The sequence below is a fragment of the Chiloscyllium plagiosum genome, chromosome 25 (assembly GCF_004010195.1).
Source record: "Chiloscyllium plagiosum isolate BGI_BamShark_2017 chromosome 25, ASM401019v2, whole genome shotgun sequence".
In the NCBI taxonomy this organism is placed as follows: Eukaryota; Metazoa; Chordata; class Chondrichthyes; order Orectolobiformes; family Hemiscylliidae; genus Chiloscyllium; species Chiloscyllium plagiosum.
In genome coordinates, this window is record NC_057734.1 from 30103239 (window position 1) to 30118969 (window position 15731).

The following is a 15731-nucleotide window of genomic DNA, read 5'->3' on the forward strand; positions in this document are numbered from 1 at the left end:
TGCATTCATATTCTACTCTCCCTTCTCACTTTCTTGGCACTGCTTTGTTGTTTTCTATGAACCTCTTAATCCTCTGAATTACTATTTGTGGTAACTTTTAGGCCTTTTAATCTTGTACAATCCTGAATTTAATTTATTAGCCACAATTTACTGACCTTTTTGTATTTTAGCACATTGAAGGAATGTATAGTTGCTGTAAATCATAGTTCTTTAAAGACTATTGTCCACTGTCTATGTACAGGCATGCATTTTAATGTATTTTCCCAAAACGCCTCAGCCAATTTATTTATCATGCCTTCAATTATCCCTTACTCAAATTAAACCAACTTGTTTCAGAATGAACTAACTCCCTTTCAACCAAATGTAAAATTCTATCATATTGCGGTCACGCATAGAATCATACAGCATAGAAACAGACCCTTTGGTCCAACCCATCCAATCTGACCAAATCTCTCAAACTAAACTAATCTGACTTGCCTGCATTTGACCTATATCCCGCAACCTTTCCTATTCCTGAACCTATCCAAATGTCTTTTAACTGTTGTAACTGTACCTGCATCTACCACTTCCTCTGGTAGTTCATTCCACACACAAACCACCCTCTGTGTGAAAACGTTGCCCCTCAAATTTCTCTTAACTCCTTCTCTTCAGACCTTGCCTCGAGTTTTAAACTCCCCCACCCTAGGGAAAAGACCTTTGCACGATTGGAAGAAGTCCCAGCCTATTCTTATAACCAAACCGGCAACTCCTGGCAACGTCCTTTTTAAATCTTTTCTGAACCCTCTCCAGTTTAGTAATATCCATCCTACAGAGGGTGACCAGAACTGTACACAGTACTCCAAAAGTGGCCTCACCAACGTCCTGTACAACCTCAACATATCGTCCTAACTCCTATACTCCAGTGGCCTGAGCAATGAAGGCAAGCATGTGAAATGTCTTCTTGACCACTCTGTCTACCTATGGTGCAACATTCACCTAGGTCTCTATTCGATAACACTACCCAAGGCTCACAATAAGGTTGTTAATCACCTCTTTAAATGACATAATACTATATTTAAAAAACTCATCCTCCAGAATTTTACTGCTCACTTGGGTTACTTGGGTATGTGTGATGAACGGCTTTTGCCTGAAACGTCGATTTTCCTGCTCCTCAGATGCTGCCTGACCTGCTGTTCTTTCCCAGCACCACTCTAACCTAGACTCTGATCTCCAGCGTCTGCAGCCCTCACTTATGCCTTCCTTGGATATGTGCAGATTAGTCATGCACAATAATTCTGCCAATTCAGCATGCTTCTCTCATTTGATTGATAGTATTTCTCACACTCCCACTACTGTATGGAGACCTATAAGTAACTCTAAGCAATGTCTGCTGTCCCTTGCTATTTCTTAGGTGCACCCAAAAGATTCCACACATTGTTCTTCTGAGCTGAGATCTTCCTTCATAATATACTGATCTAATCCCTTATTATCGGTGTAACTCCACCTTGTTTTGCCTTCTTATATGTTCTTCCTAAATATCACTTATAAACATCACCGTTGTATTAATTTCTGTAAGTTATCCTATGTTTGTTCAAGCAGTAATAGCACGATCAATAATATTGTTCTCGGCATGGACAACTTTAATAAATTGTGCATAACTGTTGATCAACTTTTTTTCAGTGTTCTTTTTGTATTTGTTTTCATATTGTCCTAATCCTTGGCTTAAACGTTCTTGAATAATGCAGTTTTAAAGGTTCGAGTACTGCCCAGAGTGCAGAACAGGTCTAGTTTCTGACGGGGGCACTTGGGTGTGGTGATGTGATATTAAACTATCCAATGCTCGCCCTTTGGGAGCGTGTTCAAAAGCAGTTGTAAGAATGTAGTGACTCTGGAGAGAATTTCACCATTAGTTTATTATTGTAATATAATTTAAATCACGGTTTGCAGGAAAATGCATTTAATATAATCTATACATTCATGATTTTTGTGAACCTAAATTGTGTTCAATACCAATACTTAATGTTTGCTTTTTTTTAAATAGCACCCAAGCCGGAAAAAAGATCGTCACTTTGTGTTGTACAAGCCACCACCTCAAGATGGCACACCAGCTCTGGTGGAAGAATTTCTAGAGCGTGCAAATTTCATTGCTAATGATCTGGATTGGTTACTAGCACTTGCTCATGATAAATTTTGGTGTCAGGTAATAAAATGAGCTTTCTGGGCCAAGTTATATCCAGTTTATGTAATTTTACAAGTATAATATTACATTGGCTTTAAGTATTTGCTTCTGTTCAGGTGGTGAGGCCAGTGATGGTCTCATAGTAACCATCACTTTGCTTTGTATTTATATGTACAAACAGGATATGTATTGGGCTCACATGCAAGATAACATTGATATCTTTGAATAACATGGCCATGTTGAAATATCCAGTTTGGTAAAGAGTTTTGACATGCTCATAAAATGATTCCTTTGTGGACAGCAGTCAGTTTATTTTTATAGTAAAGTTATTCAGTTTTGTTAAATGATTGAGTTTCCATGTTTTAATTTCAAAATATTAATAGATGAAAGCATTTAAAAAATTTGCCTTTAAAAGAATTGTACCTGAGAAAGATAGCTCTGATGAAATTATATTCCAGGAAGTCGAAGAATATAATCATTTCTTATTTTCACACAATATTGTGAAAATAAAGTAATATTTTAAACCATGGAGTCCACAGAAAATTGTTTCCACAAGGCTCCACTGTTCACTTCATGATTTCACTAATTTTAATCAAAAATGTATGTACATTTAAATGTAATGGATTGAAATCTTTATCAATTTTAGAACCATTTGTGGATCTATGAATATTCACAAATTAATAGCTCAATTTCTTGATGTTTTCTATTCAAGCTATTTATATTGTCGCCAGCTAGAAGATCCACATATGCTTGTTCTAAATTTTTACAATTCTAAACCGAATGAATGAGACTTAATTATGATTATTCAGAATAGCATATTTTAAGATGGTTTTTATGTAAAACAATGAGCTGTTGAAATCAATATTTATTTTTAAATTAAAGCTGTATATATAAGCTTGTCATTACAGCCTGTTACTAATGATGGTACTTCAACAGATGCACTGGGAGACAAGCACAATATTAATATGGTAAATTTATATAGCCAGTGAGACAAAAGATGTACAGTTTATCTATGTTAATATTTTTGGAGGGTTGAGTTTTATCTTAAAGGAGGATGAATCTGGCTCATCTTTATGGAAGTTTTCTTTAAAATAAAATAAAATAAAGGTCAAGGTTGTTGTGAAATTGTGACCTTAACTCCAACATTGCTCTGAAAGCAAATGGCTGAAGACCCCTCTGGTGTTTTAATAAGAATTATTCATATAGTGGTTTAAAATGGTCGATAAGTATTGAAGGCCAATTCAACTTAGAATAATCAGAATTGATCTTAGTTTAGGAAGATCAGAAACTTAATTATTTTAAGGCAATTCAGAGAACTTGACTAGGATCAGAAGCAAATTTAGTTTCTCTCCTTTCAGGAAGACAAGTCCGTTCAAAGTAAACATAGTCACACTAGTAGAAAGGTTTAGTTTATACAACTTCAAAAATCGATTAGAAATCTGCGAGTTATTAGAAACTGAGAAAACTTGAGCTCTCAGTTTTGAGAGCATTCAAGTAAGAAGTCACCAGAATTCAAAGGAAAGAAACTGGGCGAGTCAGTTGAGTAAAATTTTAAAAATTGCTATAATGAGGTAATTTATCTTAACTTGAATCTCTGTAAACAGATATTGTTGGGAAATAATTTGAAAACACTTTGGTGTAGACATTAATATTTTTTAACTGTCTTCTATATCCCGATACCTTTTTTCAATGTTCATCTTTTGTTGTAATATGTTTCAGTCTACTGATGCTGTTATCCAAAATTTTAAAAAATGATCTCAGGTCAGATTTCATGCTGGGACCTGATTTGTCCAGTAGTGCCATCAGCTAAGATTATAACACCAGTTCTATTATAAATGTGAATGTATGGATTTGTAATGTAAACAGATTAACAGGACGTGCACAGCTTCTTGTGTATTCACTTTCCTTTTCTTCACTCTTAGGTTATTTTCGATGAAACTATGCAGAAATGTTTGGACTCTTTCTTGCATTATACACCTCGTCAGTATGATGAATTTGTGAACCCAAACCCAGCTGTAGAAGAGGTGCAAAAACGTCTCCATCGCAGTGTTTTTATGATCTTTCTCAGGATGTCTACCCACAAGGAATCCAAAGTATTGTGTTTTGAAATATTTCCAGTATCTTTGTTTTTCTGTATTTTTTTTTTAATTGAAAGTTAAGTTTGGCCTTTTACCACAACAGAATATAAATGGACATTCTGGTCTGTTTGAGTGAAGTTTAAGGAAAATCAACAAGGAGCGTTAAGGGGAGATGATTGAATATTGAATAACAGTTCAAGATTTTCTTTGATGTGTATTTTTAGTGTTGTGACACAGCCTGGAGTAAATGGAATCCAGCCCTTTTGGACCACATGCATAGACACTACCACTGAGACACAAGAGCCTCTTGAATAACCGGCCAATGCTGTGGTTAATTGTCGAGCCTGTATTGTCTGTTATGTAATATGGGCTATCACAATATAGCTTATTTACCGACTTCTTTTCCTTTTTTGATTCTTGGATGATATGTCTCTAGCTCCAGGTCAAGAAAGTTACACCTTGAAATGAATTGCAGATGTATATAGTTCCTTTGATACTTTAAAGCATTGTATTTCAAATTATGTTTGCTTGAATGTGTAGAAGAATTAGCAAACTAGTGCAAAACTAAATCTAAATTCCAAGTGGAATTGGAGCTACAGATAATTAAACCGCAATCTGTTGTACACAGGTTCTTTGAAACAAAATTATCAAAGCGAGGTGGAATCCTTGAAAGATTATAAAGTCATAGAGATGTACTGCATGGAAACAAACCATTGGGTCCAACACGTCCATGCTGACCAGATCTCCCAACCTAATCTAGTCCCATTTGCCAGCACTTGGGCCATATCCCTTTTAAACCCTTCCTATTCATATACCCATCCAGCCTCCACCACTTCCTCAGGCAGCTCATTTCATACACTCACCACACTGTGTGAAAAGTTGCCCCTTACGTCTCTTTTATATTTTTCCCCTCTCGCCCTAAAACTACGCCGTCTTATTCTGGACTCCCCCACCCCAGGGAAAATACTTCGTCTATTTATCCTACCCATGATTTTATAAACCTCTATAAGGTCACCCGTCAGCCTCTGACACTCCAGGGAAAACAGCCCCAGCTTGTTCAGCCTCTCCCTATAGCTCAAATCCTCCAACCCGGCAACATCCTTGTCAATCTTTTCGGAACCCTTTTCAAGTTTCACAACATCTTTCTGATAGGAAGGAGACCAGAATTGCATGCAATATTCCAACAGTGGCCTAACCAACATCCTGTTCAGCCGCTCCATGACGCCTCAATACTCTGACCAATAAAGGAAAGCATACCAAATGCTGCCTTCACTATCCTATCTACGTGCGACTCCACTCTCAAGGAGCTATGAACCTGCACTCCAAGGTTTCTTTGTTCAACAACACTCCCTAGGACCTTACCATTAAGTGTATAAGTCCTGCTAAGATTTGCTTTCCCAAATTGCAGCACTTCGCATTTATCTGAATTAAACTCCATCTGCCACTTCTCTGCCCATTGACCCATCTGATCAAGATCCCATTGTAATCTGAGGTAGCCTTCTTTGCTGTCCACTACACCTGCAATTTTGGTGTCATCTGCAAACTTACTAACTATACCTCCTATGTTCACATCCAAATCATTTATATAAATGATGAAAAGTAGAGGACCCAGCACTGATCCTTGTGGCCCTCCACTTGTCACAGGCCTCCAGTTTGAAAAACAACCCTCCACCACCACCCTCTATCTTCTCCTTCGATTATCTTCCAAACCTAAATCTATTTTCCACAACTTCAGTCGCTTGTTTATGTCTGAAGCATTTTCCATCCATTTCAGAATGTAGCAGGAGATTGGAAATTAATGGAATGCTTCATTTTTAAATTGTTCAGGTTGTTTGAAAATAGTACTTGGAAATGAAGGTTTTGAACAAGTTTCAGCATTTGCATGCTTTTTAAAATCATTTCAGATAACTTTTTGAAGAAATTCTTAAAAGAGTAATCATTAAAAATCCGTTGCCTTGAACAATGAAACAAAACATTTGTGTGAAACCTGAAGTTATCTGATTGCGCACACTAAGCTCAAGATGTACATGTTATGAATATGCAGCTATAAAATACTTCAAAAAAATTGTAAAATTAAATATCACCTGTGTGTTATAGATGTGTAACTGAAAACCTATTGCACCTCAAAAAGCCTGCACCTCAAAAAGCCTTTGGTTTACTTTCTTTACGTTATGTAGTCTTCTGGTGTCATATTTAATTCATGAATATTCTCATGTTAACTTGCCATTTGCAAATTTGTGAATACCCAGTTTATGAATACACAACAAAGAAAGGATTAACTCTTGCATGGAGTCTGACCTATCCTGGCGTGATGTAGTATTCATAAATTTGCAATTGTACCTAAAGTGTTAACTTTGCAGATTCATCAATCTCACTTGTGTTATCTGTCTTGAGGAAAATGTCAGTTTTTCATCAGAGTTTCCTTTGGTCACTGCTGAATCCAGGCAACTGATGAGTTTTGTTTAGATATTTTTGTCAACCTGTGACATATCTTTGGACCAGGTGAAACTTGAACCCAAGCCATCTGGTCATACGTAGGGACATTGCCACAAGTGTCCTGTTTTTCTTTTCCTTAATCAATCTGTTCGGAGATGTTATTACACATCTCTGGAGTGGCTGGGAATTGAACCAGGGCCTCCTGGCTCAGAGGATGAGGCACTCGCCCCTATCATACACAGCCGAACGGCTTCATCAAATTACTTGTGGCAATTTGCACCTATTAACCAAAACCACCATTACATCACCAATGTTTCCAGTTGTTTAATTTACATACAGAGCCAATTAATGACAAAGCATCAATTCTGTTTACTTGTGGTTCACTCATTTTTGCAGTTAAATAACAAATTTATTAACTTAGTGAGCCACAGAACCTAAATAACCAGAGTGCTCCAGAAACAGTAAAACAGGAATGCTCATTTTACTTCCTATATTGAACTATGAGCTACTTAGCTCTTTGTCAGCAGCTGGAAATTCAAATTTGCAAAGAGCAGCAGCTGTTTTTGAGAACACAAATGGATTTAAGTTGTATTAAAACTGCTGCTCCTGTGATAGGTACACAAAGCTAACTTAAGTTAAAGATACTGTTGCATCATTGATTGATTTTCACAAATGAAATAGTTGCAATTTGAAATGAAAACATTTGTCAAGAGGGATGCCATGGAAAAGGTGTGAGCAAAGATCTGGGCTGGAAATACCTTTAGTTGCCCTCTTCGGAGAGAGTCCACTAACTACAAATCCCCTTCAAAACCCAAATGCAAATTATTTTTACTTTTTAAGTACTTTTGATATGCAGTATATTTTATCATTTGCAGTGAAACAAGGCAAGTTATTTGAAGATTTGGCTCTCGCAGTAGCCATTCCTTGCCAATTTGATGAAATTTAAAGAGCTTTACCCCTATTTTGTATGTATCCTAGCAGATTTTTTTCATTTTGTTAATATTTCTGTTCATGTTATTCTTTTAACAGGAACACTTTATTACACCTGAAGCTTTTGGAGAAATAATCTATGATGGTTTTCTCTTTGACATCCCAAAGATCTTTGACTTGTGTGTGATATTTGGAAAAGGAAATGCTACTCTCCTTAAGAAGATGATTGGTTCGTATGAAAACATTTTTTCTTAAAGATTGGACTAAGAATGATTTTCAGAAAGTTTTCTTTGAACTTTTAATTGTGTTTCTTCTAATACATAGGAAACATTTTTAATCAACAACCAAATTACTTTAATGATCTGAATGAAACGGTGCCCACAATTCTCCAGGTAACAAACTGATTTGTGCATTATAGATATTTTCAGGATATGTAGGGATGTCGTTACACACCTTGGGGGCAGGTGGCACTTGAACTGGTGCTACTTGGTTCAGAGATAGCGGCACTACCACTGCGCAACCCTTGATTTGTCTGTTATATACTTGGTTATTTTGCTATAAGTATAGTATATATCCTTGGACAGTTTGTGTAAGTTTATAATGAAGACAACACAGCTGGAGGAAGATGGCTGCAAATATTTGCACCTGCAAGGAATCTGAGGGAAATCTCTCATTTTTCTAATAAAGATTGAAATTAGCACAAAGTAAATGATGGCTACAAAAAGAATTCTTGATGATCCAAAGAATACTCTGTACTTCTCCCTTTCAAATATTGTGTTTGAAGGCTCCACCTCCCTGCCAAGAATAAAGATAATTTGTTTAATGAAGTAGAATATTTTACTGGGTGCAGTCTGCAGCGTTAAACAATTCCTGTATATTAACACTTAGTTAAATATCTTGCAAGTTTCATTATCTCTGTAGAAGATGCTTTATCAGCCAAGACCTACCCTGCCTAGTGAGTCTTTTAATAGTACTGTTCAGTCATTATGTCTTAAAAAATATGATTGGTCCTGGAAGAATTATAAGATCTGATATTAACAACCTCACATTGATCAAAAACTCCAAGGGTTTAGGCAGGTTCTTGGAGCAGTGGCAAGAGCTTTATTTTAAAGTGACCCATGTTGTACTTTACTTCAGAGTATTTGAATGCAAAAACTGTAATCCACTCCTCAACATTGAGATCCTTGAAGAGCAGATCATTCTCCAGTGTTTGTGTAAATATAACAATGTGGTTTTGTATGTTTTAAATGAGCTGAATAGTATTGGTAAATTTAAAGTTTTAATCCATTTCTTGCCTTGTCTTCTAGGTATTTAGTAGTATTTGTGACAAGTGTGGCTTAAGATTGGAAAATCATTCACAAAGGCCTCAGAAGATTGATGCTCCCACCAAAGTTTCACTCATGGATATGCCTCTACAGGTGATGTTTAGATTAAGACATTGATTTTTATTTTGTATTGTCAATAAAATGTGCAATGAACTTTACATCAGGAAAAGAGAAACAAAGATTCTGGTTAATTATATTCATTTCAAACACTTTGATATACAATGCCTATTATAGTTTAATCAGTTTTATTTAATTTACTACAGAAAACATAACTTGTAATATTTCATTGTTTAATAAATAATTTTTTATCAGGTTGGTAGTTAAAATAATAAAACACTTTACTCTTCCATTTTGTTGACACTGCACACATCTGAAGTTTAACTTCACCTTAATTTTTTAACACTTCTTGTTATCTACAGCATCTCAGCTTATTTTACTGACAACAGACTTAATACTGTATGTATGGAAAAATAGCTTTGTCATGAGTACAGTTTTGTTTTGCATTGACATACATCTTCAGACATGAAGGGTTCATGTTAAATAGCTTGATAATGTTGAAATAAAAGAAGTGAGTTAATCCCAGCTAATTAGTCAGTGAGTTAATAAATAAATAAATGCGTTCACCAAAATAAATGTTGTTCCCAATTCTTCAAGCAGTAAACACCTTACTTCTGAAATCCATATTGGATTTCTTGATGACTGTCATATATGTTGATATATGACAATGTGCAGGCAGATGGGATCAGTTTAGAATGGCATCATGGTTGATGCGGAAATGGTGTGTCAGAGGGCCTGTTCCTGTTTTTTGGATCATTACCTTTCTGCCATAAATATTTACCTGACTACTGATATCTGTAAATGATTAGTACTTAGTTTACTAAGAAGTGGCATTATTTTGCTTTAAACACTGTATGTTTGTCTGATTTTTCCAAATTAAACTGCAAAGCTTCTTGTACTCACTACTTTGTAATAATTGTGGGAACAGAAATACAATGTCTACACAAAAATATTCTTGGTTAGAAAATTCTTTTATTTGGAAACTTGTGACTTATTCAAACTTTAAAAACATTCTCAATGTTTCTTAGTATTTTGTACGTGGTAGATTAGCATTATGTTATCTATAAATATAAAATTTTTGTTTTTCCAGGAATTTAAGGATATTTTGCTGTATCTATGTGATACCTGTACTACACTTTTTGCATTCTTGGATATCTTTCCCGAAGCTAGTAGGACAATGCAAAAGCATGATTTTATTCATAGGTATGAAAGTATGTGTTTAAATGTCATTACTGAGCTTTTGGTTCTACTAAAATTTCATTTAATCTTGTCTCTCTGATCTAAATTATAGCATTTTCTCTTCCATTATTCTACTGCTGAACTTTTCCACATCTTAGAAAATGCCTGATGATTATTTTCCATTATTCTTGTGCTGTTCTTGAAGCAATAACTTTTGACAGTGACAATATGGATCAACTCAGTGGTGCTGATGATTATTACTTCCCCCTTTCCGGAGAAATGACTTATGGAGGTAGTTTTCTTTTTGTCAAACAATCAGGGAATACTCCTCCTGTAGGTCCAATTGACTTGGCATGTTAATGTATTGTGAGATTGGTTGCTGTCAACACTTAATCTGTTTAGTTTTAATGCAGCTACAGGATATTTTAACAAGCACACGTAAACCAAAATTCTTTAGAAAAAACAGTTTTAAAATTAACAATGAGTAAGATTGGCGAAGATACATTGGAATAATAACTTCTCCATGAAAACTGTTTCTCTTTATTTCTTGCAGGTTAGCCTCATTTTATGAAGTAATTGTCCCTGAACTAGAAAGTGCAATCAAAAAGAGACGATTCGATGAAACTAGGTAAAATATATTTCATGAAGGCTTTTTTTAACCGTTTAATGTATCTAAATGCATTGAGCAATTCTCCTTGACCACTTTACAAAAAGAATCTCATATTCTCCAATTCTCAATTATTTGTGTTATGCCATGAAAATCTTAGAACTTCAGTGTTTGACAGCAGAAAAGTAGGATATTCAGATTGTTCTCTTTGCATCAGCAGACTCTGAAATAACTATTCATTTATTCCTGTTTGTGATTTTACTCTGGACCATTTAAATTTTTGTCATGTACCTTACTGTTGTCACTGAATTTTCCTGTGTCTGCCAGGAATCTAAAACTCAGACCATATATGGATCCCGAAGTTTATCATCAAGGTTCCCACTCATGCAACTTTTGTGAGGTGGGTGCCTGGTTGGCAGTCTCCATGTTCTCTGAGCAATGAGGGTGGGTTTGTGAGGTAGGAGACTGATAAGGCCTGCAGCACTGGTCAGCTGACAGGCCTACCTGGCAAAGTGGACAATACTGAGACAGAATTACATGAACAAGGTTGCTGAAGAGGCCATTCGGCCCATGGAGTCTGCACCGACCCGTTGAAGAGCATCCTATCCTTAACCCCCTCATTTAAAATAGCAAATCCACCTAGCCTGCATAATCCTGGACACTATGGCCAATTCTGCTAACCTGCACATCTTTGGAATGGGAGGAAACCAGAGCACCCGGATGAAACCCACGCAGTCATGTGCAAATTCCACACAAACAGTTGCCCGAGGCTGGAGTCGAACCCATATCCCTGGCACTGTGAGGCAGCTGTGTTAACCATTGAGTCATGGTGCTGCCCAATTTTCTAATGAAAATTTACTATTAAGCCAGGTCCAGAAGAACATTGTGGTCCTCATTGTGGCCTCGTTGTTGTGGGTCATTCATTGAACTAGATAAGAAGAGGCACCAAAGGCTTTCTGGCTTGCTATCAGGATCCTATTTCCCAAGTGATATGCTAAATGGGACAGACTTTAAGCAGATCTTCCAGGTCAAGATTGAGACACTGTAGGCATCAGTAGCAGCAGAATTGTACTCCAGCACAATCTGGAACCTCACGGCCCAGCATATTCCCCATTCAACCATCACTATTAAGCCGGGGGATCAACCCTGGCTCAATGGAGAGTACAGGAGGGCATGCCAGGAGCAGTACCAGACATATCTGAAGATGATATGTCAACCTGTTGAAGGTGCCAAACAGGACTACTTGCATGCCAAACAATATAAGCCGCAAGTGATAGACAGAGCTAAGCGATCCAACAAACAATGGATTAAATCTAAGCTTTGTAGTCCTGCCACATCGTTATAAATGGTGGTGGATGATTAAAAAGCTGACTGCAGCAGGAGTTTCCACAAATATCCCCAACCTTAATGATGGAAGAGACCAGCACATTAGTGCAAAAGATAAGGCTGAAGCACTTGCACCAATCTTCAGCTCGATGTGCCGAGTAGATGATCTGTCTCGACCTCTTCTACTCGTCCCCAGCGTTACAGATATTAGTCTTCAGCTAATTCAATTCACTCCATTTGATATCAAGAAACGTTTGGAGATGCTGGATACTGGAAAGGCTACACACCCTGACAACATTCCGGCAATAGTACTGAAGGCTTGTGCTCTAGAACTTGCTGCTTCCCTAGCCAGGCTGTTCCAGTACAATTACGACATTGGCATCCACCTGAAAATGTAGAAAATTACCCAGGTATGTCTTTTACGTCAAAAGCAGGACAAAAGTCATGGAAGATGTCATCAATAGTGCTATCAAACAGCACCTGCTCAGCAATAACCCCTGCTCAGTGATGCACAATTTGGGTTCGGCCAGGGTCACTCAACCCCCTGACCTCAATTCAGCCTTTGTTCAAACATAGACAAAAGAGCTGAATTCCAGAGGTGAGGTGAGAGTGACAGTCCTTGACATCCAAACTGCATTTGATGGAGTGTGGCGTAAAAGAGCCATAGCAAAACTGGAATCGATGGATATCAGGGCAAACTCTCCGATTGTTGGAGTCATACCTGACACATTGGAAGATGGTCGTGGTTGTTGGTCAGTCATCTTGGACATCTCTTCAGAAGTTCCTCTCGGTAGTGTCCCAGGTCCAAACTTCTTCAGCTACTTCATCAATGACCTTCCCTCCATCATAAGATCAAAAGTGGGGATGTTCAGTAATGATTGTACAATGTTCAGCACCATTCGCTACTCCTTAGATACTAAAGCAGTAAGTGTTCAAATGCAATAAGATCTGGACAACATCCAAGCTTGAGCTGACAAGTGGCAAGTAACATTCGCACCTCATGAATGCCAGGCTATAATAATCACCAATAGGAGTCAATGTAATCATCCCATGACATTCAATGGTGTTCCATCACTGAATCCCCCACTATCAACATCCTGGGGGTTACCATTGACCAGAAACTCAACTGGGCTCATCACAGAAACAGAGTGGCTACAAGAGTAGGTCAGAGGCTAGGAAAGTTGTAGCGAGTACCTCCCTCCTGACTCCCCAAGCCAGTCCACCATCCAAAAAGCACAAGTCGGGCATGTAATAGAATACTCCCCACTTGTCTGGATGAGTGCATCTCCAACAATATTCAGAAAGCTTGACACAATCCAGGGCAAGGCAGCTGCGTGATTGGGAGAAACTGAGGACTGCAGATGCTGGAGACCAGAGTTGAAAAATGTGATGCTGGAAAAACACAGCAGGCCAGGCAGCATCCGAGGAGCAGGAGAATCGATGTTTCAGGCATAAGCCCTTCTTCAGGAATGAGGCTGGTGTGCCAAGTGGGCTGAGATAAAAGGTATGGGGGGAGGGAATTTGGGGGAGGGGTGCTGGGAGTACGATAGGTGGAAGGAGGTGAGGGTGATAGGCCGGGGTGGGGACGGAGAGGTCATGAAAAAGATTGCAGGTCAAGAGGGCGTTGCTGAATCCGAGGGTTGGGACTGAGATAAGGTGGGGGGAGGGGAAATGAGGAAGCTGGAGAAATCTGCATTCATACCGTGTGGTTGGAGGCGGAAGATGAGGCGCTCTTCCTCCAGGCGTCGTGTGGCCAGGGTCTGGCGATGGACCTGACGAGGGAGTCGCGGAGGGAGTGGTCTCTCCTGAATGCTAATAGGGGTGGAGAGGGAAATATATCCCTAGTGGTGGGGTCAGTCTGGAGGTGGCGGAAATGACGGAGGATGATACGATGTATCAGGAGAGACCACTCCCTCCACGACTCCCTCGTCAGGTCCACCCCCCCCACCAACCCAACCTCCACTTCCGGCACCTTCCCCTGCAACGACAAGAAGTGCAAAACTTGCTCCCATACCTCCCCCCTCACCTCCCTCCAAGGCCCCAATGGATCCTTCTATATCCATCACAAATTCACCTGCACCTCCACACACATCATTTACTGTATCTGCTGCATCCGATGTGGTCTCCTCTACATTGGGGAGACAGGCCGCCTACTTGCGGAAGGTTTCTGAGAACACCTCTGGGACACCTGCACCAACCAATCCAACCACCCCGTGGCTGAACACTTTAGCTCCCCCTCCCACTCCGCCAATGGCATGCAGGTCCTTGGCGTCCTCCATCGCCAGACCCTGACCACACGACGCCTGGAGGAAGAGCGCCTCATCTTCTGCCTAGGAACCCTCCAACCACATGGATGAATGTAGATTTCTCTAGCTTCCTCATTTCCCCTGCCCCCACCTTATCTCAGCGCTGCCTTCTTGACCTGCAATCTTCTTCCACGACCTCTCCGACTCCACCCCTTTCTGGCCTATTACCCTCCCCCTCACCACCTTCCACCTATCGTATTCCCAGCGCCCCTCCCCCAAATTCCCTCCCCCCTATCTTTTATCTCAGCCCGCTTGGCATACCAGCCTCATTCCTGAAGAAAGGCTTATGCCCGAAACATAGATTCTCCTGCTCCTCTGATGCTGCCTGGCCTGCTGTGTTTTTCCAGCACCACAATTTTCAGCTGCTTGATTGGCTTTGCATCCACTTCCTCCACCATCAACGCAGTGTGTGCTATGCACAAGGTGCTCTGCAGAACTTTTCCAAAGATCCTCAAGCAATATCTTCCAAACGCATGGCCACTTCCATCTAGAAGGATAGAGCAAAGATACGTGAGCACACCATCATCTTTAAGTTCTCCACCATTTTGATTTGGAAATACATTGTCATTCCTTCACTGTCACTGGGCCCAATTCATGGAATTCCCTCCCTAATGGTATTGTGGGTCAACCCACAGCAGATGGACTGCAGCAGTTCAAGAAGACAGCTGACCACCACGTTCTCAAAGGCAACGAGGAACAGGCAACAAGTGCTGCAAGCCAGCAAAGCCCACATCTCACAAATGAGTTTTTAAAAAAAACATGAGGTTGGCCTTCAGATTCGAAAGATGCCATTGGAAATGCTAGCGGGTTTGGTAAGTACACCTAAGTGGAGCCTAATTGGTTACTGCCCATGTTGAGCAGACTGCTAATTCCCTTGGTAGTTATTTCATTTGAGGACCGAGGGAACCATGGTAAAAAGCAAAATTTCATATACGAATGTTCTGGTTTGGATTCCAACCTGGATCCTTGAGGCGAAAGTTTAGTATATTTATCCACTCTCCTACTGAGTTTCCTATTTAGACTCTTCAGGTTATTAGAATACACTGACCAATTAAACATTCAAAGAGGAGTAGAAATGTTGTTGTGTAAAGCAAGAATTGATGCAAGATTAGATAATCAGAAGGTATTACAATCTGTCTGACTTTGTCTCCCCTAACTACACTGAAGCTATTAATTTTGTGAATATATTTTTCTCTTCAGTTTACAGGAAAATTTATGGAAGAGGCTTTCTCACTCAAGGAAAAAAATGATTGAAGCTTTTCATTGTATCATTAACAATATGTGCCTTCAACCTATTCTAGAAAATGGGTAAGGGAGCAGCAACTCTGA

General features: G+C 39.0%; 1 protein-coding gene across 2 annotated transcripts in view; it reads left to right on the forward strand.

Annotated features, from left to right (window-relative positions):
• The window catches only part of ascc2 (activating signal cointegrator 1 complex subunit 2), a 57915-nt gene that overhangs the window by 12508 nt on the left and 29676 nt on the right, over positions 1-15731 (forward strand). For both annotated transcript variants that reach the window (XM_043715825.1, XM_043715824.1), the window contains exons 3-10: positions 2021-2179; positions 4081-4251; positions 7702-7831; positions 7927-7994; positions 8910-9020; positions 10075-10187; positions 10717-10791; positions 15603-15710. In XM_043715825.1, the coding sequence (XP_043571760.1) occupies positions 2021-2179; positions 4081-4251; positions 7702-7831; positions 7927-7994; positions 8910-9020; positions 10075-10187; positions 10717-10791; positions 15603-15710 (935 nt within the window). The remainder of the gene's footprint in view (positions 1-2020; positions 2180-4080; positions 4252-7701; positions 7832-7926; positions 7995-8909; positions 9021-10074; positions 10188-10716; positions 10792-15602; positions 15711-15731) is intronic.